The sequence below is a fragment of the Stegodyphus dumicola genome, chromosome 1, assembly GCF_044657685.1.
Source record: "Stegodyphus dumicola isolate Sdum_Otavi_A_Nest chromosome 1, ASM4465768v1".
Lineage (NCBI taxonomy): Eukaryota > Metazoa > Arthropoda > Arachnida > Araneae > Eresidae > Stegodyphus > Stegodyphus dumicola.
In genome coordinates, this window is record NC_140768.1 from 92,931,244 (window position 1) to 92,958,899 (window position 27,656).

At 33.5% G+C, this 27,656-nt stretch overlaps 1 protein-coding gene across 2 annotated transcripts in view; it reads right to left on the bottom strand.

Annotated features, from left to right (window-relative positions):
• The window catches only part of Polr2A (RNA polymerase II subunit RpII215), a 47,644-nt gene extending 22,452 nt beyond the window's left edge, over window positions 1-25,192 (bottom strand). The window contains exons 1-2 of one of the 2 annotated variants that reach the window (XM_085817816.1): window positions 25,065-25,192; window positions 1,771-7,915 (exon numbers count right to left, since the gene is read on the bottom strand). In XM_085817816.1, coding sequence (XP_085673942.1) covers window positions 2,141-7,912 — 5,772 coding nt within the window. In that variant the 5' untranslated portion in view covers window positions 7,913-7,915; window positions 25,065-25,192 and the 3' untranslated portion in view covers window positions 1,771-2,140. Of the gene's footprint in view, window positions 1-1,770; window positions 7,916-25,064 lie in introns of those variants that run through there. The other variant, XR_015041427.1, reaches the window with a different exon arrangement.
• Window positions 25,193-27,656: the final 2,464 nt, after the last annotated feature.

The following is a 27,656-nucleotide window of genomic DNA, read 5'->3' on the forward strand; positions in this document are numbered from 1 at the left end:
TCTGTCTAAAAGGAGAAATGCCTTCATGGAGGGTTTTTTAAAGGGAAACTGCCCTCATATTCACATTACATGTAGGGAAAACAACAAAACCAACCACGCAGACGGCTATCAGCATTCTACAAACTTAACAACTCCACTAGTGGATTCATAATTTTAACTTGGCTATCACACAAAGATAACATGACTTTTATAAAAAGTGCAAGACTGTTTCTTCAAAGAGATTACAAATCAACCATATGGGGCATATGGGTTTTGAAGATTCATTTTCTGTTACACTACAGATTAAAAATAAATAATTAAACATATTTACTACCTACTTCCAATAAGCATATTTGCTTGCCACATTCCCCCCCCCCTTTTTTTTTCAATCATCTGAGTGTAAGAAGTCACTTAACACCTAAATTATAACAGGACTGCTTATAATTAAGATACAATAACACGCCGAACAAGTATTAATTTAGAAGTCAAACAAGTTTTGTTGTTTAACTTCTAAATTAAGGACTGCTTATAATTTATGATTATTATTAGATCATGCCTCAATTTTTATTAGAAAAGAACATGGTCATGTAATTGGTTCTAGGTAAATAAAAAATAATTTCTTTACCTAATTTTAACACTATAAAATATATACAAGTTATCATTTATTTATAGTTTAAAAAAAAACATTCTTTGAATATTGAAGCATGTACAGTGGACAGACTTCTAAAATAGAAGCAAATAGAATAGCTTATTAAAAATGAAATTAAATTGTTCAATACAGAATTTTAGTTTATGAAAAAAAAATCTTGTGCAAACTTTTATATACATTTTCAATCATAGCCAACTAATGCAATATTTATTTCATCACCTTAAAAATGCTGAAAAATATACACAATTAACAAACAAAAGAAAAAATTATATGCTTCACAACTAAACAACAAAGTAATTTTATATAAAATATTCACAGCTTCCCCCTTTAAGCTATTTACATAATAAAAGAAAATCGGATTTATTATTACCAACCGAATATTTTATGCAACAGGCAAATAATTTTATGTGACACAATACAATCATTAACTTTTTAAGGGAAAACCCTAGATAAATTTGGAGGACACATAATTTATTGACATTTTTCTTATGAAAAGAAATAATTATAGATTATAAGGAATATTTATCACAACAGTAGTTTAAAAAAAATCTTAATTGATGTCATGACAGATGCAAGTTAACATGACGGCAAAGTTATAAATAAATTCGTAATTAATTCCATATCAGTAATTTACAGCAAATAGTCAGTGAGAAATTAAATAAATATGGATTACTTTATACTACACAACATACTTTTAAAAATTTCCACATTGACGTTAATTTTTTAAAGTGTTTCGTAATTGTTGCAGCCAAATTTTCCTCGTTATTTTAATTCAGCTCCAAATGAAATTTGAACCACAATATTTAACTGCATCTTTTGCATTCATCTCAGCAAAAAGGGATTCTTCAAAAATTATACTTACTCAGTTTTTACTATTATGATATTTTACTACTCATCTCAACAGCAGAAAGCTACTAATGAATGTTTAAGATACATAACAATGAAATCTTGAAGTATGTTTGAAAACTTTACAAATAAATATATAACTCATTTTTAGAAATATTTTAGGTGATGCATACTTGTTACATGCAATTAACTTTCAATACTCAAAATACCTTTAAAAACCAAATCTGTAATTACAGCAATATTCACGTATACCTTAGGTCCAATAAACTGCAATGTTTAAATAAACAAAACAAAGGCAATATTTCCATCCTTTATTGCAAATTAAAAACATACATAATATAAACTGCATTACACAATATAGAAATTATGCATTCAAATAAACATAATTATAAAAACACAAATCTTAAAAGTCCACATATATGGTTACATTATGGCCAATACTTTCTATCCAGCTAAATAGAGTTTCATAAAGAAATATATGCAATGTTCTGATACATACAGGTGGCTTAGTGCTAGCCAATAACAATAAACATGATGGAAAAGTATTGTTCAATGAAACTTTTCCCAACACTTTGTATCTCATAAATACAGTGATTTTTTTTTAAATCTAAGTTCTCTTATTATTCTTTCCGTTTATTTCAAAAAGTCCCCCCCCCCATAAAAATTTTATTTATCACTTTCATCATCATCTCCAGGACTTGCTGGGCTGTATGATGGAGATGATGGAGAATATCCAGGACTTGTAGGTGAATAAGTCGAGCCCTTAGGGCTTGTCACAGAGTAAGTTGGACTGGTAGGACTGTACTGTGGTGAAGTTGGAGAATATGATGGTGATGTTGGTGAGTACTTCGGCGATGAAGGACTGTACTGAGGAGACGGTGGACTATATTTTGGAGAAGTAGGGGTATATGATGGACTTGTAGGTGAATATTGTGGACTCGAAGGAGAATATTTAGGACTTGATGGTGAATAGGATGGAGAAGTTGGAGAATAAGTAGGAGATGTTGGACTATATTTAGGTGAAGTGGGAGTATACTGCGGTGAACCAGGAGAATAACTTGGACTTGTAGGACTGTATGATGGAGAGGTTGGTGAATATTTTGGACTTGTTAATGAATAATTTGGACTTCCAGGGCTGTAGCTTGGGCTCTGTGGTGAGTAACTCGGAGAGCTTGGAGAATAACTTGGACTTGTTGGGCTATATGAAGGAGATGTAGGAGAGTAACTAGGACTTGTGGGTGAATAACTTGGACTTGTTGGAGAATATGAAGGTGATGCAGGTGTATAGTTTGGTGAACTAGGAGAATAACTTGGGCTTGTAGGACTGTAACTAGGACTTGTTGGAGAATAACTAGGACTTGTTGGACTATAGCTTGGACTTGTCGGTGAATAATTTGGACTTGTCGGCGAATAACTTGGACTGGTTGGTGAATAGCTAGGACTGGTTGGTGAATAACTAGGACTTGTTGGAGAGTAACTAGGACTTGTTGGAGAGTAACTAGGACTTGTTGGTGAATAGCTAGGGCTTGTTGGCGAGTAACTAGGGCTGGTTGGAGAGTAATTTGGTGACGTTGGAGAGTAACTTGGACTTGTCGGTGAATACGAAGGAGAAGTTGGAGAATAACTAGGACTCTGTGGAGTTAATGAAGGTGAAGTTGGAGCAAAAGATGGTGAAGATGGAGAATAACTTGGCGACAAAGCACCAGCAGGGCTTGGAATATATGGTGATGCTGGTGAAGCAGGTGATCCTGGCTGCGGAGACCAAGCAGGGCTGTATCCAGGACTGTAACCACTTGCATCACTTGCAGCAGATGGTGAAAACCCAGCAGCACCTGGTGTCATACCACTTCCTAATCCAGGAGACCACGCATTAGCATATGCAGGAGTGCCTCCTTGATTCCATGGCGTCATCTGAGGTGACATACCACTTGATGGGCTTGCAACACTTCCAAAAAATACACCTGGACCACCCATAGCACCAGCAAGAGGAATCTCTATGCCATATTTACATTTTTCTGCATCTAGAAGTAAATCAAATGCACCAGTTCCCATTCTTGGCAACTGTCCCATTATGATGTTTTCAGAAACACCTTTCAAAGGGTCCAGTTCAGCATGTGATGCAGCATCTAATAAGATATCAACAGTTTCTTCAAAGGAACACCTCATTAACGCACCAGTATCTTGACGATTTATGCCATGACGAGTTATAGCCATCAGATGTCCCTTTGCTGTCATAACATCACAAAGCAATGCAAGATGTCTATAGTTAACATAAGAGCCATCAAATGAAATGACATGATTCATTTCTTTTTCTACAGCTTTTCGCACAGCTTCAATGCCCATAACGGCAAATATTTCACAAATGTCATTAGAGTATGTACGTACAGGATCAACATCTTTCTCACTTAGAACTCTCATTAAACTTGTTCCATCTGTTTCTAGAAGCCACTCAGCAATTGGTTTAAATTCACCAGTTTCAGTAATCACTATTCTCTTTTTGTTGTCAGTAGTAGGCAAATGCATATATACTTTAGTAATTGCTTCAATTCCCTGCAAAGTCATATCACTAAGCATATTTGCTTCTATACATCTCAGAAACACGTCATCTTCCATTTTATCAACTTGCTCTTCTTCTTCTTGTAACTTATTATCATCATTATTCATTATCCTTATTCTAAGGACAAGTTTTTCAGCATTATCATCATTAAAAATGCAATTCAAATCATCCCCAAAACCAGCATTGATCTTTTCAGCAATCTGCTCCATTGTTAATTTCTTATCAGTCATTCTCTTTCTATCTAATTCAATACGAAGCAGCCAAGGAGAAATGCGTGATGGATCAAAATCAGGCATTTCATAGTACACATTCACAAATTCTTGGTCTTCAGCAATAACTGTGTTCTGAGGATCAGGATCATAATAAATAGCTGTATTGGCAGTGACTTTTCTTAAAGTTGTATGTTCCAACCTACACAGAACATCTTTAGCCTTTTCAGCATCTCGTGCAGCAGCACCAGTAAGGAAAACAGTGAGAGATGGTGTTTTAGGTTTTTTTGAGATATTTATAATTTCTTTCAATCTTGGTACACCAAGAGTTACATTTTTTGCGGATACACCAGCATAATGGAAAGTATTTAATGTCATCTGAGTGGCAGGTTCACCAAGTGACTGAGCTGCTAAAGCTCCAACCATTTCTCCAGGTTGCACCTGAGCTTGCTGAAAACGAGTTTCTATTTCTCCAAGAAGCCAATCGAAAGCTTCAGTAGAAAGGCGGAATTCTTCTGCAACACGTTTTGTGCACAAAGTTGAATGAAGTAAAGCTCTAAACAAAATTGTAGCATTATCATTTGCTTGAATGCTTAGTCTATCTTCCCCAGGTACAATGACTAATTTTTTTACAAGTTTTTCAACGCCTTGCATTACTCTTAAGGGGCTTAAATCTGTAGGAGATCTAGTATGCACATGAAATATTTTTTGAGCATTCCAAATCATCCTTTGAAGATTGCAAGGTAAAACAACTTTACTATCACCAGTAGGAAATATAGTCCGAAGAACTTCCCTTTCAGCTTTAAGAATTTCCCATTCTTTTTCAAATTCATTTAGTGCAGTAGTACTTCCTGCAATATCTCTCACAACTTCTTCAAGAAAGATGCGTCTGAGATAACGCTCATTTGAGGCATCAAATCGGAAACGCTTTTCAAAAGCTTTATCCGATGGCTTTAAAGTAGGCAAAGATTGAAATTCTACTGTAGTTCCATCTAAACCATCTTCACCATAACGGAACTGGATAACTTGGCCAGTACTATTTCTTACCGTACCATCATATGTTGCCATTACACTTTCCATAGCTTTTATAAGTCGTCGCTGGATATAACCAGTTTCAGCTGTTTTCACAGCAGTATCAATAAGACCTTCACGACCACCCATAGCGTGGAAAAAAAATTCTGATGGTGTTAAACCTGCAAGATATGAATTTTCAACAAATCCTCTACTCTCAGGCCCATAATCATCTTTAATAAAATGTGGCAATGTACGCTTCCTAAAACCAAATGGTATTCGTTTTCCTTCAACATTCTGCTGACCCACACATGCAATAACTTGAGAAATATTAATTTTTGAACCTTTTGCTCCTGATACCACCATAGCTTTAAAGTTATTAAACTCTGACAATGACTTCTGAGCACTGGCACCAGTTTTATCACGAGCATCGTTAAGTATACGATTTACCTGATTCTCAAAAGTTTGTCTTAATGTATTACCAGGTGTAGGTTCAAGATCATCATTATGAGCTTTTTCAATAACTTCTATCACATCCATTTTTGCTTTTTTAATAGTATTCTGAATATCAATGTAAGTCTGAGGATCAGCAATAGTATCTCCTATTCCTATAGTGTGACCTTCTAATAACAGCCAGTTGTTAACCACAGTCTGAATGTGTCCATAGAAAGCACCTGCAACCTCGTGGCCTAATTCAGAAAAGATAACATGCATTAATGATCCACTAGCAGAGCCAACAGTTTTTTTACATACTATACCACTGATCAGTTCTCCATGTTCAATAAGCACTTTAGTATCTCCAGGAGAAATCCATTTGTAAGGTCCATCATCTTCTTCATCAGGATGAGTACTATGAGTACGAATCAAGTTCACATTCCCAGGAATAATCAGAGAAAAAAGTTGCTTTCCAGTCCAAAGCGGTTTAGGCTTCAAAATCGCAGGCATGGGAACTTTTCCATCCCAAATTGGAAGGAACATAAGTAATGTCATCATCTGATCTTTTTCAAGGAATACATCCCTTTTTGTCATTTTACGCACAGCAGTGAGTGTGTCCTGCACAATTCCCATCACAGGTTTGTTTGACTGAGGTGTGATAATATTTCTTGGCACAAGAGCAAGTTCTTGAACTTCAGCTCGTGTTTCAAGTGACTGAGGGACATGAAGATTCATTTCATCGCCATCAAAGTCTGCATTATATGGTGTGGTCACACTTAAATTCATTCTAAATGTAGACCATGGTAAAACTCGTATGCGATGACCCATCATAGACATTTTGTGCAAAGTAGGTTGCCTATTAAAAACAATAACATCACCATTACGTACATGTCTCTCTACTCTATAACCACACTGTAAATGTAAGTCACTCGCTTTTGGATGAAATCTTAAATCTATTCTTTCTCCACTGTCACGAACTATATATTTAGCTCCAGGATACTGGTTATTCCCTCGCTGAACAAGTTCATGCATTTTTTCAATATTGAATGGCGTTACGATCTCAGGAAAAGTTAGATTTTGAGCAATAGATCTAGGCACACCAACTTCATCAATTCTCAGATTAGGATCAGGTGTAATGACAGTACGAGCAGAAAAGTCAACTCGCTTACCCATCAAATTACCTCGAATTCGCCCTTCCTTACTTTTCAGTCTCTGTTTAATTGATTTGAGAGGTCTTCCACTCTTCTGCATGGCTCTTGGTAACCCAGGCAATTCATTATCAACAATTGTTGCCACATGAAATTGTAACATTTTTATATTCTCTGCAATAATGTGAGCTGCTGCACCTGCTTGTTCATTACGTAAAAGTTCATTGTTTGCTTTTACAATGTCTGATAATTTATGAGTCAAATCATCTTGGTTCCTGGCAGAACCAAACATCACAACTGCAGGCCTTACAGGCAAAGGTGGAACAGGTAAAACTGTAACGATCATCCAATCAGGTCGAGCATATTTGGGATCCATCCCCAAAACATGGCATTCCTCATCTGAAATGTGCTTAAAAATTTCCCACACTCTTTCAGCACTCAGTGCAATTTTTCTTTCTTGAGAATCCTCATTTATATGCTTCCATTCAGCTGTTAAATCCAAACCACTTTGTCGAATAGATGGCTGATAACGGCCGCAACCTCCATGGCCAGACTTTTTTGTGCCATCATCATGCATAGTACTCTCTTGCCCCAATTTAGCATCTATTTCATCTCCTCCTTCACAAATATTTTTTCCTTTACATAAATCATAAACATGAGCAAGTCGTTTCCTTGGTTGACCTTTTGATTTTGCAAGGATTTCTTTTATTTTAGGATTATTAGGAGAAACAAGAAGCTTAGAGCAATAAAAGCATACACATCTTAATATTTTTATGCTCTTCTTTAAAAAACCAACATGGAAGACAGGCTTAGAGAGTTCAATATGCCCAAAATGTCCAGGGCAGGTAGCCATGTTGCCAGCGCAAGTCTGACAACGTGAAGTTTTATCAATGACACCTTGTCTCGGATCCATGAGGCCTCCAAGCTTTGGACGCCCACTTTCATAGATCTCAGGATATTTAACTCCTCCTTCAGTGACACTCATACGTCTTATTTCATCTGGACTTAAAATTCCAAACTGAACTCTCTTTACCTCCCGTAAGGGGGCTTTAGAGTCTGATGTGATTATCATAGACATTTCCTGAAATAAACAAAGAATATTAGTTACATCCAAAAGATAAAACTTCAACTTAAATTTAAAATAAAGTATGCACAGTATGCATTTTTCCTAATAATACTCTAATTTTGGTGGCACAGCTGTTACCTGATTATGAATTCTGTCACTTATCAATGTTACCTGTTCCTTAATCAATAGAGTTCTCGACTAAATCTATGCTAAACACAAGGTTGTTGCTTTGTCAATTTTATGAACAGAAGATACGTTTGCATGAAGAAATGTGAATTTTATGTTTTTGAAAACTACATCAGAGATATGCTAAACAGTTATCCAACAGCATATTCTTTCAAGTCTGATATGTTAATTAACATCTTCAACCATCAAAGTGTTTTTGCTTCTGCTGATAACCAATGATATTTACTGTATAACTTTATATCCTTCAGTTTCTTAAAGTTTACTGTTGTTTCACTCTATCACTCTATCATTAACCGACAGTATTTAACTGTGTGTTATAAAGTTAAAGGAGTATCCATTTCTTTAGCTACCTCAGCAAAATTCTGTTATGCAGTTATTAGCCCCTGTGTCTTGCTTCTCATAATGCAAATCCTCATGAATAATATTCTCTCTTTCTACTGAGTCAATTATCAGTTGGAACAAAACCTAAAAAATTTCACAACTTTTGCAGCCAAACAGCTCTAGAAATAAGGATACTTTTTAGTCTCATAAACTGAAACCATTCTAGGTTTCAGTTATCTCAAATCTCCTGTATTCACTTCACAAATTTGCTCTTTTTTGAACTAATTCATCTATTTTTTTTTTAGTAAACTGCTTAGGAAATTCCAAACTAAAATGCAACTATACTCTGGCTCCCCTTAACAGCATTATATTTGTATCATTTTATTCTAGAATTAAATAATAATTTAATAATCTACACATTTCTGACATATAAAAGTTAAGCACACTTCAAGTAAAGAAATGCTTCTTCTAGTGATTAGCCCAATTTCAACTCGCATAATCACCACTTTCTTCAAATCAGTGTTTGACAATATATAATACATGTTCAAATGAAAGTAATTCGAAGCGTCGTATGCAAAAAATTTGCACTGGATTTTCGTGAAACAAATGCGATAGTGAAGCTGTCAGGACTTAATTTCTAAAATTAGAAGTGCCGGAACCCTATGGAACACCATCAGCAAAGAGGAATAAAAGTAAATAAATAAAATGACTATTAAAATCATTAATAATTTAAAAATTAATAGTTAATTATTGACAAATTAATTAATAGTAATAATTAATATGTATCAACTATTATTTAATTAAATAAAATTAATTAATATTATTAAAATAGTAAAATAATTAAAATTAAATAAAATGTAAAGAGATAAATTTAAATAAGCAATTTGTAGTATAATTTTATTGCAAAAAAAAAAAATTCTAATGAAATTGTTCACTTACATAAAAGAAGAGCCGGAGCCTTTCCTGTTTAGGGCTCTGGTGCGTTCTGGCTAATATTATGATTTATCCCCAAAATTAAGAAGTAACAGAACCGGCCTCCGACGCAATTTAAGCTCTGGAAGCTGTGTGTACCACACATGCGTATGCGGAAGGAGATGCTCATATCTATATTTAACTGCTAACTTCAGTCATAAGGACATGGCATTCATTCAAAAATGACAGATGTGGATGCAACTACGTCGAAAACAAATCAGCGAGCTGTCATCAAATTTTTAACATTGGAAGGGGGTGGTGGTTAGGGAAGGGTGGACATTTATCGAAGAATTGTGGCTGTGTATGGAGAGACACATGTGTGTCAAAGTCCACAGTGACTAGGTGCATGTTAGGGAAGGTCACCATGAGACAATAGATTTGCCGCGGCCCGGTCAGGCACACAATATTGTGACTGATAAGCTGATTTCGGATACTGACACGGTAAATCGACGTCGAAACGTTTGTGATGTGCAAATGAGTTGAATGTTTCCATCAGTACTGTTCACAATATTGTCAGCAACATTCTGAAATATCAAACAGTTTGTTGCCTATGGGTACACCACATACTGTCCGACCATAAGAAACAGCAAATGGGCCTCAGTTTATAGCATTTGGTGTGCTTCTCGGCTGACGGCGACAACTTTCTGCAGCACATAGTGGCAGGGGATGGGGAAGTCCATCAACATGCAATGGAAACATCCCAACTTGCCCAGGCCTAAAAAATTCAAAACTCAGCCAGAAAAGTAATATTGACGGCATTTTTCGATATTCAGGATCCCAGATTACTGTAGTTTAAGGAGCTGTATGTCTCCATCAATGCCCAACGGTACACCGAAACATTTCATAAGCTGCATAAGAGTATCAAAAACAAACGTCAGGTATGCTGTCATCAGATGTTATCCTTCTGCATGACAATGCAGTGCCGCAAGTCGCACGTGTGTGTGTCGAGCCACTGGCCTGTGAAAAGTACAAAAGGGTCAACGCTTTCAGTCTGGCAAGGACAGAAAGGCTGTAGTTATGAACCAGTTATATGACCAAATGACATCGTTCTTCGCGGACGGAATTCGTAACCTTCCAGAGCAATAGGTGATTTTTTTTAACAAACATTTTATGCATTTCAATCATTAAATATTGTTGTTCCAATAGTTCTATGTATCCATATAATTTCTGTTGCTACACATTTCATGGATACACACCTCGAATCACTTTCATTTGAACGCCTCTCAAATAATAGCGTTAAGAAGAACTTCAGGAAGTTTTTGTACAGATTCCTGTGAATATAGAGTTTTAATGGACGAATTACAAACAGGGTATTTGGCTATTGAAGGAATTGTCTTTTACTAGTTGGAAGGCAAAGATAAAAAATTTAGCAGCTTATATATTAATAAGTATTACTTCTTTTGGCTCTTAGAAATTTGAATGTAATAAATAGCTAATTTCCTTAATAAGTTTAATAAACAGTGGTTACTGCAGTACTTTTGATTAATTTCTCATACCTATAACATCTCTATCAGTTAATGTATTTGTAATCATTATACTGTATGTTACTGTAAAAACAAGCCTTAACACATTTTTACAATGTGTCTTAAATAAATATATTAAAGTTTTGCCTGAATGCTTGTTATAACATTCAATTTCTGAAGCTGAATATTTGAAGTTTCTTTTATTTTGCTCTATTTCATTATTTTTATATTATACTGCTTGCATTTTAACAACTACTGCAATTTTCATCATTAAATATGCAAAAACAGTTTTAAAAGAATAAATATGTATTTACTATATTTTCAATACATAGTTTTTGTCAATAACATTTCAAACAAAATGGTGAGGGCAGTTGAAATCAAAAGTGCTTTTATTCTAGCTTAATGTAAATATGCTTGTTTTTAAAGAAACATAGTAATTTTTTTTAAATTAAGTAATACATAAAATTATGGGTTTTTAAGATAATTTATCTGCACATTTTATGCATGCGTACTGATAAAGGAAAAATATTTAGAATATGTTATAAATGCTCGATTATATGAGAAAATCCTAGAAATTCAAGATATAGCATAAACTTATTTACTAAGGCAGATTCAATGGTTTACTTAGTTTATTAATCTTATCCAGCCTGTCACCATGGCTAATACCTAAAATACTTTTAATGGTATGATGTCTTGAAAATCATTTAAGACAATAAAACAATATGCTGTACATAATTCTGCTGTTTTTTCCAAATGATTTAAAAATCACCACTGCCAATCTGAATCATTAGCTCATCTCCTAGCATTTAGAAATTCATCTTTACCCAGTAAGAATTTTGGAGCTTTTCATATGATTGCAACATCACATTTTTGGGAAGTCACTATCTGATGAGAAATGATAACTCTCTTTCCCACTATAAACACTCATCAAAAATGCAATAAAAATAAAGCTTTCGTTTGGCTTACTTCTGTAGTGGCCCAGTTATTGCATGAGAAATAATTATTTTTTATTTCATATATTTATTCATGTGCTTAATTATTTTATAAAATTAACTTTAATATTTTGTTAATATTCATATTTATATTTCTTTTATGCTGAATGGCAATAAGTAGTTCATATTTATATTTAAATTTCTTTATGCTGAATGGCAACTAGTTCTAGTTCTGATTCACGATTGCTAGGTTTTGGTTTCAAAACGTTGCTCGTAGCGTCGCATTTCGATAGCTGGAAAATAAAATGCAATAACTTAGCTATTTGTTTATAATTCATGCTGTTCCTAGTCATAAATTAATTTTAAACATTAGTAGCCAAGGCTACATCGTGGTCACCCTGATTAATTTTCAAAATGTCAACAAATGTTTTGAAACTGCTATGAAAGATACGATGCAGTCACCAGAGCTTCATAAGGTGAGTGTAAAAATACCTCCTTTTTGGATTGATAAACTGGAAATATGGTTTTTTTCAAGTTGAAGCTCAGTTCAAAATTAGTAATATCGTTTCAGAAGAAACGAAATTTAATTATTTAGTTTCACAGCTTGAACCTAAGTTCGTCGAAAATATTTGGGACATTGTAACGAACGATAGTGCCACAAAATTTTCGGATGCTAAAATTAGGTTATTACATTTATTCAAAGAAAGTGAAAATGTGCGGATTAAACGTTTGATTACTGGTATCGAACTTGGAGACATGAAACCAAGCCAACTTTTGCAGAAGTTGAGATCAGTTGCTACTACAGATGTGTCTGGAAATCTAATAAAAAATTTATGGCTGGAGAAGCTACCTGGCTCAATAAAAAATATATTATTAGTTAGTGATGAAGATGTAACCAAGTTAGCGTCTACGGCAGATAAAATTAGTGATATGAATCGGAAATCAGAAGTATTTAGAGCTAATGCTCCTTCCGTTCCCGCAAATGATTTGTTGCAAAGAATTACCTTTCTTGAACAAAAAATTGATCAAATAACCATTCGCTCAAGATGCAGGGACTCGGATTTACGTAATTCACGTTCACGATCTCGAAGCCGATCTCGTAAACGATATGACCCTACTGGCAAATTTTGTTTTTATCACTTTCGTTTTGGAGCAAAATGCATTCCAGAGAAATGCAAGCCTCCGTGTGCTTGGGTAAAAAACGATTCCGAAAACCAAGAAAACTCGAATCTGCAGTAGGTTCAGTGGCAAAAGCTGCTGCAGAAAATATGAAGGATTGTTGCAACTTTCGCTTATTCGTTCGTGACCGAAGATCAAATTTGCACTTTCTTATTGATAGCGGAGCTGACGTAAGCATAATTCCTGCTACTTCACAGAATACATGTAAAACTGAATACAAACTGTATGCAGCTAATGGCACAGATATTTCCACTTACGGCATAAAAACGCTAACCCTTGATTTGGCATTACGTCATGATTTTCAGTTTCCATTCATAATTGCTGATGTCACAAAAGGTATTTTAGGAGCTGACTTTCTTCACAAATATGAATTGCTTATCGATATAAATAAGAAAAAATTAATTGATGGCGTAACACAGCTTTGTGTCCAGTGTGATGTTGCTGCTATTTCCAGTGATTACTCAGTAACCACATTAAATAAATCCATAAAAATTTTCGATTTACTGTCGAAATATCCCGAAATTTCTAAACCTAACCTTTTTCCTACACAAATTAAACATGGTGTTACACATTTTATTACGACTGATGGTCAACCCGTTTATTCAAAGGCACGACAGCTCGATCCAAAACGCTTAGCTATAGCTAAAGAGAAATTTAAATTTATGCTTGACAATGGAATAATTCGTCCATCAAACTCCCAGTGGTCAAGCCCCTTGCACCTTGTTACGAAAAAGGATGGTTCATATCGTCCTTGCGGAGACTACCGACGATTGAATGCGCAGATGATACCTGATCGATATCCAATTCCTCGCATTGAAGATTTTCATCATATTTTAAGAGGTACAAATATTTTTTCTAAAATTGATTTATTCAAAGCTTATTTTCAAATTCCCATTGCAGAAGAAGACAACTGTAAAATGGCTATCATCACTCCTTTCGGTTTATATGAATTTAACGTAATGAGTTTCAGTTTAAAAAATGCTTCTGCAACGTTCCAAAGATTTATTCATGAAGTCTTTAGAGGATTAGAATTTGTTTTTCCCTATTTAGACGATATACTCATTGCATCCAGTACCCATGAAGAACACGAAAATCACCTTAAATTAGTTTTCGAAAGATTACATACATTTGGGTTAAGAATTAATGTTTCAACATCTGTATTTGCTGTTCCATAAATCGAGTTTCTAGGCTACCTAATTACACCTAAAGATTCCCGTCCTTTGCCAGAAAGAGTTCAAGCTATTACTAACTACAAACGACCAGAAACAATTCATGAACTTAGAACTTTTCTTGGAATGCTTAACTTTTATCATCATTATATAAAGAATGCAGCGAAGAATCCAGCATTGTTACATGCGTATGTCAAGGGAGCTAAAAAGAGGGACAAACGTAAAATCGAATGGACTGAAGAAGCTGAAAAACAGTTTGAAACGTGCAAGAATGACCTGGTGAACACGGCACTGTTGTCTTTTCCCAATTCTGAACTACCTCTGGCGTTATTTACAGATGCTTCAGATACAGCGATTGGCTCAGTGTGGCAACAATATGAAAACTCCTCGTGGAAGCCAATAGCATTTTTTTCTAAAAAATTAAGTGATACTCAGCAAAAATATAGCACCTATGATAGAGAACTATTAAGCATATATCTTTCAGTTAGACACTTTAAGCATTATCTAGAAGGAAGAGTATTTACAATTTATACAGATCACAAGCCCTTAATATTCGCCTTTCGTCAAAAACTTGACAAAGCAGCACCTAGACAGGCTCGCCAACTTCAATACATCTCCCAGTTTTCGACTGATATCAAATATGTAAAAGCTGAGAATACTATTGTGGCGGATACATTATCTAGAGTTAATGAAATTTCATCGATAGATTATGATAAAATAGCTGATGAACAAACTCAAGATGAAGAACTGAAGAGTTTTGCAAACCACTACTTCCTTGAATTTCAAGCAATGTTCTCTACCTTCGGGGAAATATTTGTGGTGTGATACATCAACTAAACATATTCGGCCGTATATTCCTCAGGCTTTCAGAAAACACATCTTTCAACGAATTCATGGTTTATCACATCCAGGAATAAAATCGACTATGAAATTAATGACATCAAAATTCACTTGGCCTAACATAAAAAACGATGTACAGTTGTGGACAAGAACCTGCATTCCTTGCCAAAAAGCTAAAATCAGTCGGCATACCAAAACAAAATTAGGTGAGTGTGAAGTATCACCATCCATATCGATCTCATAGGACCACTTCCACCATCTAAAGGGAATATTTATAGTCTTACTTGCATAGATAGATTTTCGAATTGGATGGAAACAATTCCTTTAGAAAATATTTCCGCTGAGAACGTCGCAAGAGCCTTTTATAGAAACTGGATTGCGCGTTTCGGAACACCAAGTAAACTCATTACTGATCGTGGATCCCAATTTAAGTGATACATTACGAGCTTTATCCAAAATCTGTGGAATCAATTTACAACACACTACTGCCTACCACCCCTCGTGTAATAGCAAAGTTGAGCGCCTTCATCGAACATTAAAAACAGCATTAAAAGCCCACAACATATCTTGGACGGACACGTTACCAACAGTACTTTAGGGTTTGCGTACTGCTATTCAAGAAGATACCAATCATTCTATTGCGCAAGCAGTTTATGGCCAGAGTCTCAGACTTCCTGGAGAGTTTTTCAGCGAACCAAGTATCCAGACAGCATCGGAGACTTTTGCTAATAAACTCCAGAAACAGATGGAAGTTGTTGGACCGAGACTAATTCGTAAAAATTCATCTGAACAGATATTTGTACATAAAGACTTAAAAATTTGTTCTCATGTGTTTCAGCGAATAGATCGGGTAAAAAAACCTCTGGAACCTCCTTATGAAGGACCATTTCCTTTTATTGATCGCAAGGACAAATATTTCACTATTAGCATAAAAGGAAAACATGTTAATGTATTCCTGGATCGCTTGAAACCAGCATATATTTTAGCTGAGAAAAATTCTCAGTTGATACAACGTGACTACACTAATTTGCAAAGACCGGACTCAAATTCGGATGTGAATCAAAAACATTCTCGCACAGGCAGAACTATACGTTTACCTGTTAGATTCAAGGACTGACTAAATTATTTTGATAGTGGTTAACACTGCAATACTAGTTACTACCTATTTCTCCATCTTCGTAACGTAACTTAGTTAGTGGTGGGGGAGTAGTGTAGTGGCCCAGTTATTGCATGAGAAATAATTATTTTTTATTTCATATATTTGTTCATGTGTTTAATTATTTTATAAAATTAACTTTAATATTTCGTTAATATTCATATTTATATTTCTTTTATGCTGAATGGCAATAAGTAGTTCATATTTATATTTAAATTTCTTTATGCTGAATGGCAACTAGTTCTAGTTCTGATTCACGATTGCTAGGTTTTGGTTTCAAAACGTCGCTCGTAGCGTCGCATTTCGATAGCTGGAAAATAAAATGCAATAACTTAGCTATTTTTTTATAATTCATGCTGTTCCTAGTCAAAAATTAATTTTAAACATTAGTAGTCAAGGCTACACTTCTACTAGAAAAATCAAAGTCTTGTTACTATAGCAAGTCGTCTTACTCAAAGACTAGTTGGCGAGTCTTTCCGTAATTCTTTAAATGAACAAACAGTTTATATAAATTTTCTGAAACTTGAGTAGACAACCTAGCTAGTACTTTATCAGCTGAAACTTAAATGGTATCCCCTTTTACCCTTACTTTCTCTTCCCTTGTTTATTTCTCTCTTCAACATTTAAGTTAAATCTATGTGCAATTGCAAAATAATAGTTATCAGAGTTCCGAGTTCCATTTAAATTATTTCATTCTTATGTGTGCTATCCATGTATATGGCGGAGTAATACACAGCCAATTACTGCAATATAATCTAATCATAATTTCCAATGGTTTTCTGTTAACCTTACACTTCATAAAAATCAATAAGATCATTTCAAAATTACCCTTTTATGCATACAGACAAACATATTCAGCCAGTATAATTTGCAGGGGTCGTACTAGTAGGTCATACATTACTTAATTTTAATACAGTAGAAAGTCCGAAATCCGGACATCCATTATCTGGAATGATCTAAAATCCAGACCTCAAAACCTCCAAGAATGTTTTTCTCATAGACTTTAAGCATGCACATTTGATTCCCCCCTCCGCGCATAATAAAACATTTAGAAAGTCCCGATTCATAATTTCACTTCGACACTAAATAAACCTTGTTATTGAAGAAAGAATTATTTTAGCATAAATTTGTATGATCAGTAATTTGACTCCATTGCTGCGTATCTGCTTGGCATACATCTCAAACCGAAATATTCCACATAGATACATCCTTGATCTGACGCCAATCTGGTGAATCATTATTTATTATACTCTCCTTTCATCACCACATTTTTATCAAAACATGACAACTTGAGTAATGACATGTAGTGATTCCTAAACAATTTTTTGATGTTAGTAACTGAATAATAAAGGAGTATGGTAAACTTTTATGTTGACATTACGCTTGGCGATGATTACACATTTAAGTTAAATGTGCTAAAAAGTGTTGACAAGGAAAAATTTACCAAAAATTTCTTCCCATATGCTAAAAATAGATTTTGTTGATGATACTCATAGACCCAAAGATTACATTTAGGCCTCTTTTAATTACGAATAACTGATTTGTTATTCACATAAACCCAGAACCAGGACCAGGGCTCGTATGGTCGCAGAATTTAAGATCCACAGAGACTGCATCAGGAGGTAAAATATCTAGTGCCGGTCCTCAATAAGGCTTAAATGTGAGAATTTATTTATTCAGAACTCTGATAAGCATGTGCAAGAAATAGACATAAGTATAATAAATAACTAAACTTATGCAATTCATGCATAACTGTCCCAGTGTGCAATAGAAGCAAAATAAAATTTAATGGAACTTGTCATTAGTCGCCAAGCTCATGATGCATAGCCAAATATACATAGCGAAGGATAGCTAAATTTGATGCTGATAGTCACTAATTATAAAGGTTTTCGGATATCACAAAAGAAAGGTGAAATTTTCCAATTAACGGATTTTGTACAGAAATGAGGAGAAGCGGTAATAAATGAAGCTGATATAAAAGAAGTTTTTCATTATAATGACAATGCTTCTCAATCATCAATCAACGAATGGCAAAATATGTAGTATGGTTCTAGATCCAGAAAATACCGCTACCAAAAGTGAAGAAAGTGACAGAGAAGTTACTTAAAACGAGAAAATTTCGATTGACAAGTTAGTCGGAATTCTCGAAACTGCAATTACAGGACTTCAACAATCAAGAGATTACGTCTGTCTACAGAATTAAAAGAGAAAGTATTAGCACAAAAGACAAAGCAATTTAAGCAACTTACATTGAAAGAAATGCTTAATAAGGTAAACAAGTAAATATGAAGCTTTTTTTTTTGTAAATTTTGATACCCTTTAGATCATAAATACTTCATTATTTCATAAATCACGATTTCATATTTTAATTTTATAATTTCTACATGCTATCTTACTAGATTTAAACTGATGATCTAATATCCGGAAAAATCCCAAATCCGGAATCGCTGAAGACCCGACGAGTCCGGATTTCGGACTTTGTACTGTATACATCATTTGTCCAAAACAAAATTGAGCTAAGTAAACAAGTCATAAATTCAAGAAAACAACACACAGAACAGAGCATGATTTATTTATATATTTGCACTTGATCACAGAAATGAATGCATGTCAGTATAACCTAATATTTTGTTCACAAATGCACATATTTTTAATTTAAGCTATCAACAAATCCAATCTAAATTCTGACATTTACTATACTATCTTTTGAAACATATCAGTTGTTAAATGTCAGCACTGTAACACTTGCAAATGTAATGTATCATGAAGAAAAAAAAAAAAAATTTTTTTTGAAAGAATTCAGATTTTAAAATTGCATTGGAGGGTTTGTTAAGAATTTTTTTTATACTCTCGCTGTCTCACAATTTATCAATCTGTTACTGGACTTACCTCTTGTGCATGAAACTCTTTTCCTTCCCTTCTTTCCCTTTATTCACACTTATGCTACATTAAAATCATTTAATTTTTAACAGCAGCAGTTTTTTAAAACACTTGATAAAGTGTTAAGTATTGTCATACATTTTTGCATTCTTTCAGCCTTTCTTTAGTTATGGTGCACTAAAAAAAGGCTGAAGAAATAGAAAAATACATGATGATATTCATTATCAATGTTCAGTTTTCTTAACAAGATGATTGATACAACATTTTTTGTCTTTTTAACTGCATTATTGAACATCCCCTCCTCCCCATGACACATAAAATTCAATTTTAAAATAATAATTAAAAAATTTTTTAAGTAGCATATGTTTAGAATTCTCAATACAGTATTAAGAATTGCCATTCGTGTTTTTTCAGTCTTGGTTCATCATATCGCTGTTCAACTTTCTTAGAAGAAGACTACATAAGTTTTTTTTTTTTTTTTTTCTTATTATTAGCTTGAAAGGGCTATCAGTCTTGAACCTTTATTTTTTGTTGAATCACTTTTCAAATAAAGAGATGCTATGATAACAACTAACCCAAGAGGAAAAGCTTTTATCACACGAAAAACAATCGATAATATGCAACACAACAAACAAAATCATAAGTATATAACTCTCAAACAAATGTCTTACGAAATAAACAATTTGAATGCCACCAATGTTAAATGCTTAGATGAAGAGCTGACATCATGGAAAAAACAAGCCCTTTGGGCAATGTTTAAACCTTAACCATTCCAGAATTTTTTTTTATTTCATTTAATTTTTAGAACCTTTTTTATATTTTGTTTATTAAACATTACTTTCTTCATATTCACACCAAATAAAATTCAGCAGTAAGATCAAACAATACTTAAAAAACGGTTCTGATAGAGTGCTGCTCTGATAGATTCACCATTATTTCTTAATACTAACAGATGTCAATATCATTTGGTAGAACATCTGCTTATTTGTACCACCATACTTTTTTCCATAATTACTATTATTTTTTCAAAAATAATATACAGCTATAACATTTTAAAGCGATACAAAAGAAAAGGGAGGTCTCAGACTAATAGCACCACCTCTAATGCTAATAAAATTCAAATTATGAAAATCTGATCTTCATAATTTTCACTCTGTCTAAACTTACCCCTTGCACTTCTCTTTCCACAACTTTCAAATTGCTGTTTTACTGATTTAAACAATTTACAACACAAAATACTGTCTGTCTACGAGAACAACAGCTCCAGGCACAGTGTGCGGGTGGTGATCGCTGTAACAACAGGGCTAGTATATTTCAAATAAAGGCAAACCAAGGGTTGCTTTATTGTTATTTTGTTTTGGGCAACTATGTTTTTTTTAAGTGAAATTAGGTTGATGCGTACATGAATAGAGTCAAGCGCAATGCCACATTTGTGCAATTCTGGGATTTTTTTTAAAGTGAAATTAGCTCGATGTATACATGGATACCGAGTTTTTGCAATTCTTTTGTCTTGTTAATTTCGCTGGTGCTACTTTGGTAGACGGTTGCGCGGATTTTGGCGAGTAATATGACTTATGGTAAACCCATTGCTGGATAAGTTATTTATTGTAAACGATAATTTGTTGTCATTTTAATTTAAAAATAATGTGTTTTATTATGCATAAATTCCGTGTTTTAAATATTATTTATGGCTTCTAAATATTAAAAATCAATTTAATTTTGCATTTTTATTTGAAATAAAAATTTTATTGTTTATGATATTTTATGTTGTGGATGATGTAAGCAATGACATCACCTTACTTTAAAAGCAATTGGTTTTAATATTCATAAATTTAATCTAATGTTTTAAACATTATTTATGGCTGTTAAATATTAAAATACAATTTAATTTTGTGTTTTTTAAATGATTTTATTATGTATGATTATTTAAATAATTTTAATTCTAGGCGTGATGTAATCAGCTCTCTGATGGGTTATAGAATATTTGTGCATTAACGAGCTGTAATCAACTCCCTGATTGGTTGCTGAACATTTGTGCATTATCGGGCCATTTTAAAATTTAATTCATATCTTCGAATTCCTTCAAAAATGTCTCTTTCAAAGATGAATGTTGTTATAGGTAAGTACCAAGAGTTATTGGTATCGGAATCAAAAAATTGTCCTTTGACACCTTATTTTGGCCAGCCTGGCTTTTCTAATCAAAGATTTATTTATAAATTGTTACAAGGGTCAGAGGAAATTTATTTTAAATTTTGGGGTGAAACCTCGTTAATTGCGTCTTTAATGAAGTGCGAAAATGTAGACCACAGATGAAGATCGTTAGAAGAGCAGATTCTGAGGACGGCCATATATGGTATTGTGGTCACGTTGGAAGAAATAAACGCTGTAACGGTAAGAAAATTATTAGACATTCCTCCTTTTTTACCGAGAATAAACTAATTGCTGTCATTTTAGCTCTAGTGTACAAAGCGTTCTTATTTACTTATTTTAAAGTATTTAAGTAATATTTTAATTCTCTTAAACATTGGTATGATGGTTTTTAATTCGATATTCAATTTATGTAATATTTTAATGCAATTAAACATTGGCGCAATGTTTTTATAGTGGTATTTTTATTCTTTTTCTGTGCTATATGAAACTAATAATTTAACCTTTCTTTAGTATTTTATACTCGTAGTAAATGTATTTATTTACATTTCCCTGCCATCTTAAGAAACAACGTTTTCAACAAAAAATTAATCCATTATTTTTATTGATATTTATTTTTTTAAAGTTTTGAATACTTTACTATGTGCAAACTAACGTAAAAATGACGTTTTTCAAGATGGCTGACGATTGTAAAAACAACGCCAACAATTGCGTCAATGTAAATCGCCAAAAATCCGTGCAACCGCCTACCAAAGTAGCACCTTTTGGCTTTGTGTAGCGGTGATTTCTGTCACAATAATCGCCGCTACACAAGCCAAGAATTGCAAATACTCAGTATCCATGTGCCACCAAAAATCGCCAAGGGGTACCCATAATTATACTTTTACCGTTGCATCTCTTTATCCATTACAAATGTTCTGCACACAATAATGCCATAAAGTGATATCCTTTTTTTCATCAATATTGCCTAGAATTACACATGGTGTGTTAAAATTTTTTTAAACTGATATTTTCCATTAGTTAATCTTCGTTTCAATTCCAAATAAATTTCACTCTGAGAACGGGTTGGTTCATATCAGAGGAAATTCATAAAATGGGATGCATCAGTGCACAGAAAATAATACTTTTCGATTATCTCCATCTGCACCAAAAAAAATGATGAAGCAACACTTTTTCACCAGAAAGTATTTATATGACAACCCAGAGAAAAAAAGAACATATAACAGAACGCCGTCTCGAAAAAAGGAAAATGCTTTATTTAAAAAATAAATGTAAAAAAATAGACAGCATTGGGTGCATCATTGAAATAGACAAAGATAACCAAACAAATGTTTATCTTCAAATCACAATTTTTTGATGGAGATAATCACAAAGTATCCAGGAAACTATTGTGAGGCTTCCTTAACGCACTGATTTTTTAAATACTGAGCAAAGTGCCATAATAATCACATTAATGAAAAACTGAATACACAGCATTAAGAACACACTTTTACACAAAAGACAAATTAGGAGAAATAAAATTTAGACACTGTTGAAATATTTGAATACATGCTACTAAACAGCTAATAAATAACAATAAATATGGTTCATTTCGTAGACTGTTAATACAAAGAAAAAAACCTGACAAGAGACAAATTCATTTAATATTAATATGAAAAAACTTCAACTATTTCAGATTTTTTTTAAATATATGACAAAATACTTTGCTTAACAGGATACAACTGTAATCACTACAGATGTTTAATCTGAAAGTATTACATTGACAAATTTATTTAAACCAAGAGCCATATATTTCACTTCCAACTTCAGAAATTGACAATCTGATGTAAAAACATCTTAGTATATATATATGCCATTATTACTAAGATCTTTTGGTATGCATTACTACAAAATGTTATTACATCTTCAAGAGACTTAAAATTTAAAAACAAATATTTGGATCAACCATTTCCAGTAATTTAGAAACCACAGACATTCTTCTGCAGCACCATTTTCCCACACGTTTAAATCTAAGAGATTATACTCTTAAACATTCTTTTCACTCAAAAAATGGAGGCTCTACTCTTATATGCACCCTAATTTCACCAAATGTGGCAATAAGTGTTTTGCACTGGTTTTTGACATGACTGCATGTTGTATGGCAACCCTGTTGACGTTGAAAAAAATCTTTTCTTGAAGCGGTTTAATTGCTTGTTGGTTCGTGTCGTGCGTGTTTTAAAATGGCCTACGTTGCAATGATAGATGTGGTGGGAAGATTTCAATCGCATATTTTAGATTGTATGGAAAGTAAATTTAGTATTAAAAGGTACAATGTTGGAGTTGCTAAAGAGTCTTTTGTTCACAGGTGCGTTTATGAGGATTGAAGTGTATTTTTGGAATTTTTGTGCGACTTTTAAAACAGAGTCTGAAATGCGGAGCTGCTATGAGAACTCCGACGAAGAAGGGCGTTTCTGATAGTTCTTGTGTGGATTTGCAGCACTTTTGTTCAGAGACATTGTGTGACTGGCGAAATTTTATTCAGGAATGTATTATGGTAAATGCATTTTATTTTCTAGAATGTTATGTTAATTTTTTTTTTTTTTTTTTTGTACTATGAATTTTTGTTGTTATTGGAATTGTTTGTAATTTAGTTTATTTGGTTGAGATTGCGGAATTTGTAGATTTTTTTAAAGTTTAAACAGGATGCTGTGTACATGGTATTCTTCAAAATTTATTGTTGCTACGTTAATTTATTAAAGCGAGGTGCGCGAAGTTTGTAGACTAGACTGTGCATTTCGCAGTTTAAATTAAAATATATCGCTGTGTACATGGATTCTTGTCAAATATTTTTAGTTAGAATATTAGAATTATTAGGCTAAAAAGTTAGCTTTCTAAATTTTTTATGTTATGTTTTTGCTTTCTAAATTGTTCGTTTTTGTTTTAAATTTTTAGCTTAAATTGTGTGTTCAATATGTGGTTTCTCCATGTGCGAAAACCACGTTTTTGGAGACATTTTAGGCTTAAAATTCAAAATTTTGATAGTAATACGGCAGCGTGGATTTTCTCGGAAAAAGTGTCTGGCGACCTGAGGGCGCATATATAGTTCTAAAATAGAAAATGCTATGTCTTGGGAATTGATGATTACGGGGACATACAAACATTACTTTTTAGCCTATCTAATATTAGATGACCGTATTAACTAATTATGGCATTGACTGATTTTTTTTCTTAAATGTGAAAATAAAAGTGCAAAATAAAATTCACTTCAACAGATTTCTCAAATACTTAAAATACGAATTAAATGAATTAACTAAACTTGGAACAATAATAATATCTAATAATTTAGAAATGGAATACAATAAGATTTCAAGAAATTGCATAATACTCGAGTAAGAGAACCCCCCAAAAAAACATTTTTGAGAAAAGTGTCAAGAAATACTGAAATAACTGTTCAAATGTTAAATTTTTTAAAAAAATGTATTCCAAATACTATTGGTTACAACTCAAAAAAGACCTGTCACTAAGTTCGAGATAAGACTTATATTATGACAGTAAGATTCAGCAAAATTTTCGAAAAAAGAACGAGAAAAATCTAAGTGCTTACAGGCATCTGATTCACTCACATACAACTTCCCATACTCCAAATGACAGTACCTTTGAATTTCGATTTAAAGACAAGATAAAAAAATATATATATATTTTTGGAAAACTGGATTGGGGTTCGTTTTACAAATTAAGATCTTGTATTAACGGCTAAAAAGTACAAACAATGAAATTACAATAAGCATACTAACAACTGCAAGAAAAAAATTGTCCGAAAATTTTAATCAAAATGGCTACCCTATACGTAATAATAAAATCCTGTATGTTTCAGAAATATATTTAGTAAAACATACTATAATTAGGCGATACAGATTTATGATCGCCATTATAACTTACCAATGATTTACTTATCACCGGCTGTCAGTACAGTGTTCTACAAACTTTCTTAAACACTTTCGCCAGCTCATAACAGAGTATGGCTGGAAGCGTAACTCAAACTGTTGATTGTAAGCTCTTTGCGAAATAACATCGCTTCGAGCTATTGAGCATGCGCATAAGTACGGAAATGTGTGTCTTCTTTTTGCAGAAAACTCTATTTGGGCTGGTTTCTAACACTGAAGATCTGGCTCCCTCTATTAAAACTGATAATATACACAGATCGTATTTTATTCTCGATGAAATTTAAATTCAAAATAATATTTCAGTTTGTTACAATAATTGTATAACATAATCCAAATTTGCTGTTATAGTGGCCCATATGGACCAGCAACGCTTCTCTCTAAAGACATCAGTTCCAAAGTCCGACTGTTGAGCACTATATTGGTCCAGACAAGAGAAATAATCATTATATAAAAATAAAAAAAAAAAAATCGAAAGGTTTCAGATTTTAAATTGCGTCCAAAGGGGAGTTTTTTTTAACGTTCTGTGTGTTACCTTTATTTATTAAATATCATGTTCTTTGCACTTAAATCATAAAATTCAGTTCAAGAGCAATGTCGCAAAATAGTTTTAAACTGATCATATCTTTAAAATTTCCGATACAGAGTTTCGCGCGCTGAAGATAAAAATATTTTTTCTGTACAACGTTGAAATATTACGCTTTGAAATCCTTGAGTTTCTTAATAAAAAAACACGTTAAAGTTTTACAAAATATGAAATCGATAATAAAAGAAATTGGGCTTCCACATGCATGCCCATATTCGGAGTAGGATTACGTCATACAAAATTCGATGGCTCTACTTACCGTTGTTTTATCACAATGCGAGAAATATACATACATTTGCGCAGATTTTTCATTATTTAATTTCTTCAAATATAATAAATTACTCTAACATTTGGTGGCAACAGTTTGAAAAGTGAAACGAACGTACTATGCGCAGCCGTAAAGGTCTTACGCGCATGCGTAAACTCCTATGCGCATGCGTCAGCGCAGAAAGTTTGTAGCTTTGAGGTCCGTATTATAGATCATTCCGGATTATGGGTGTTCGAATTAACGACTTTTGACTGTAGTACTTTTTGAAAAAAAATAAATATAAAGTTTTAAAATTTTTATATTTATTTATATTTTCTTTTGTGTCAAGAATTTTTTTTTTGTCCTACTCAGGTTTTGTAATGACGTATTACAAGATTTTACGTTTCATCGAAAATTATGCAAAAGTTAACTGCTCCTAATATATGGGATTTTCTCAGCGTGTATATTGGGTATTGACCATTTCATTGCATTTTCTCCTAATAGCGCATGGGACTAATAATATATAGCATAATTATTGAAATTCATGAAAATTCTAACTGAAAGTTAATGTTAAAATTAGGTTGAGTCGGTATTAAGTGTATCTAAAGTGCTGATTGTACTATGAACTAATTCATGATTTTTGTGTGTGTACTCATAAAGGGAGCTTCAGTGTTTCCCACTCATAGTAAATCTGAAGCCGATAAGAATCTGAGCTATTTTAACGACCATCACGAAGTTCTGAGAAAAAGAATGACTACCTCGAAAGTTCCCACGGACAGAGTACTTCTTAGCGAATTCTCGGAAAGAGGAAGTGACCAGCAGTCACAAAACAATCTCAGCTTTTTTGTTCGTCTTACAGTTGTTCGAAGGGAGACATTGTTCCGTTCCCTTTCATCAGTTTATAGGTTCAGTGTCTCAGACCATCCGGTTTGAGACCCGTAGTTGGAATCGAAAAGTTCCCACGGACTTTTTCCCAGGCTGCCTTAATCATATCCAGATTTTAATCAAAGTGCTCTCGCCAATCGAGAGACGCTTCTAAAAATTACGGACAAATGAGGATCCTAGAAGTTTTTCCGACACGCCCAGGACAACTTGAACAAAATCATGGAACGCAGTTCCAGAGAGAGAGAAGAAGTGAGAGTTAGTTGCAGTAAGTAGAGAGAGAAACCTTCTCTCGGTTTTTTTCTCAGCTCAGCCACGAGTAAATTTTTGCTTCGCTCTGCGTAGAGCGATACTAATATCTCTGCATGAGATACTGCGAGGTAGCCGGGTTCGCTGCTACCTTACAAAGAGCATCCTGCTCGGATACAGCTCAGTCCGGCAACCACCGGCTTAGAGATTTGATTTATTCAAGACAGCCTCATCTTGAGCCTATCCTCATCTTGAACTATTTCTCAGCAAGAACGTTCATCTGAACAGAAACTTATTCACCCTACTGTGAGAACCATATTTTATAAGTTTATTTATTTATACATTTTTTTTTTTTTTTTTGCATATAGCCTAGGAAAAAAAACCGAAATAAAATCAGTTACGCTACCTCTTGTCTTTCGAATTCGTCACACCACTTGATTACATTTGAAAATTTGTTACCGAGTCCAGTGTTTTATTGCTAATTATATTGCTAATTTTCGCTTTTTCAGTGTATTTCGTATGTGAGAAAACCTCCGTTTAGAACATTTTCTTACTTACACCTTGCACTGCATTGCTGAACCGGAGCCATGTTTTTATTTTTATTACATATGTGAATATTGTAAAAA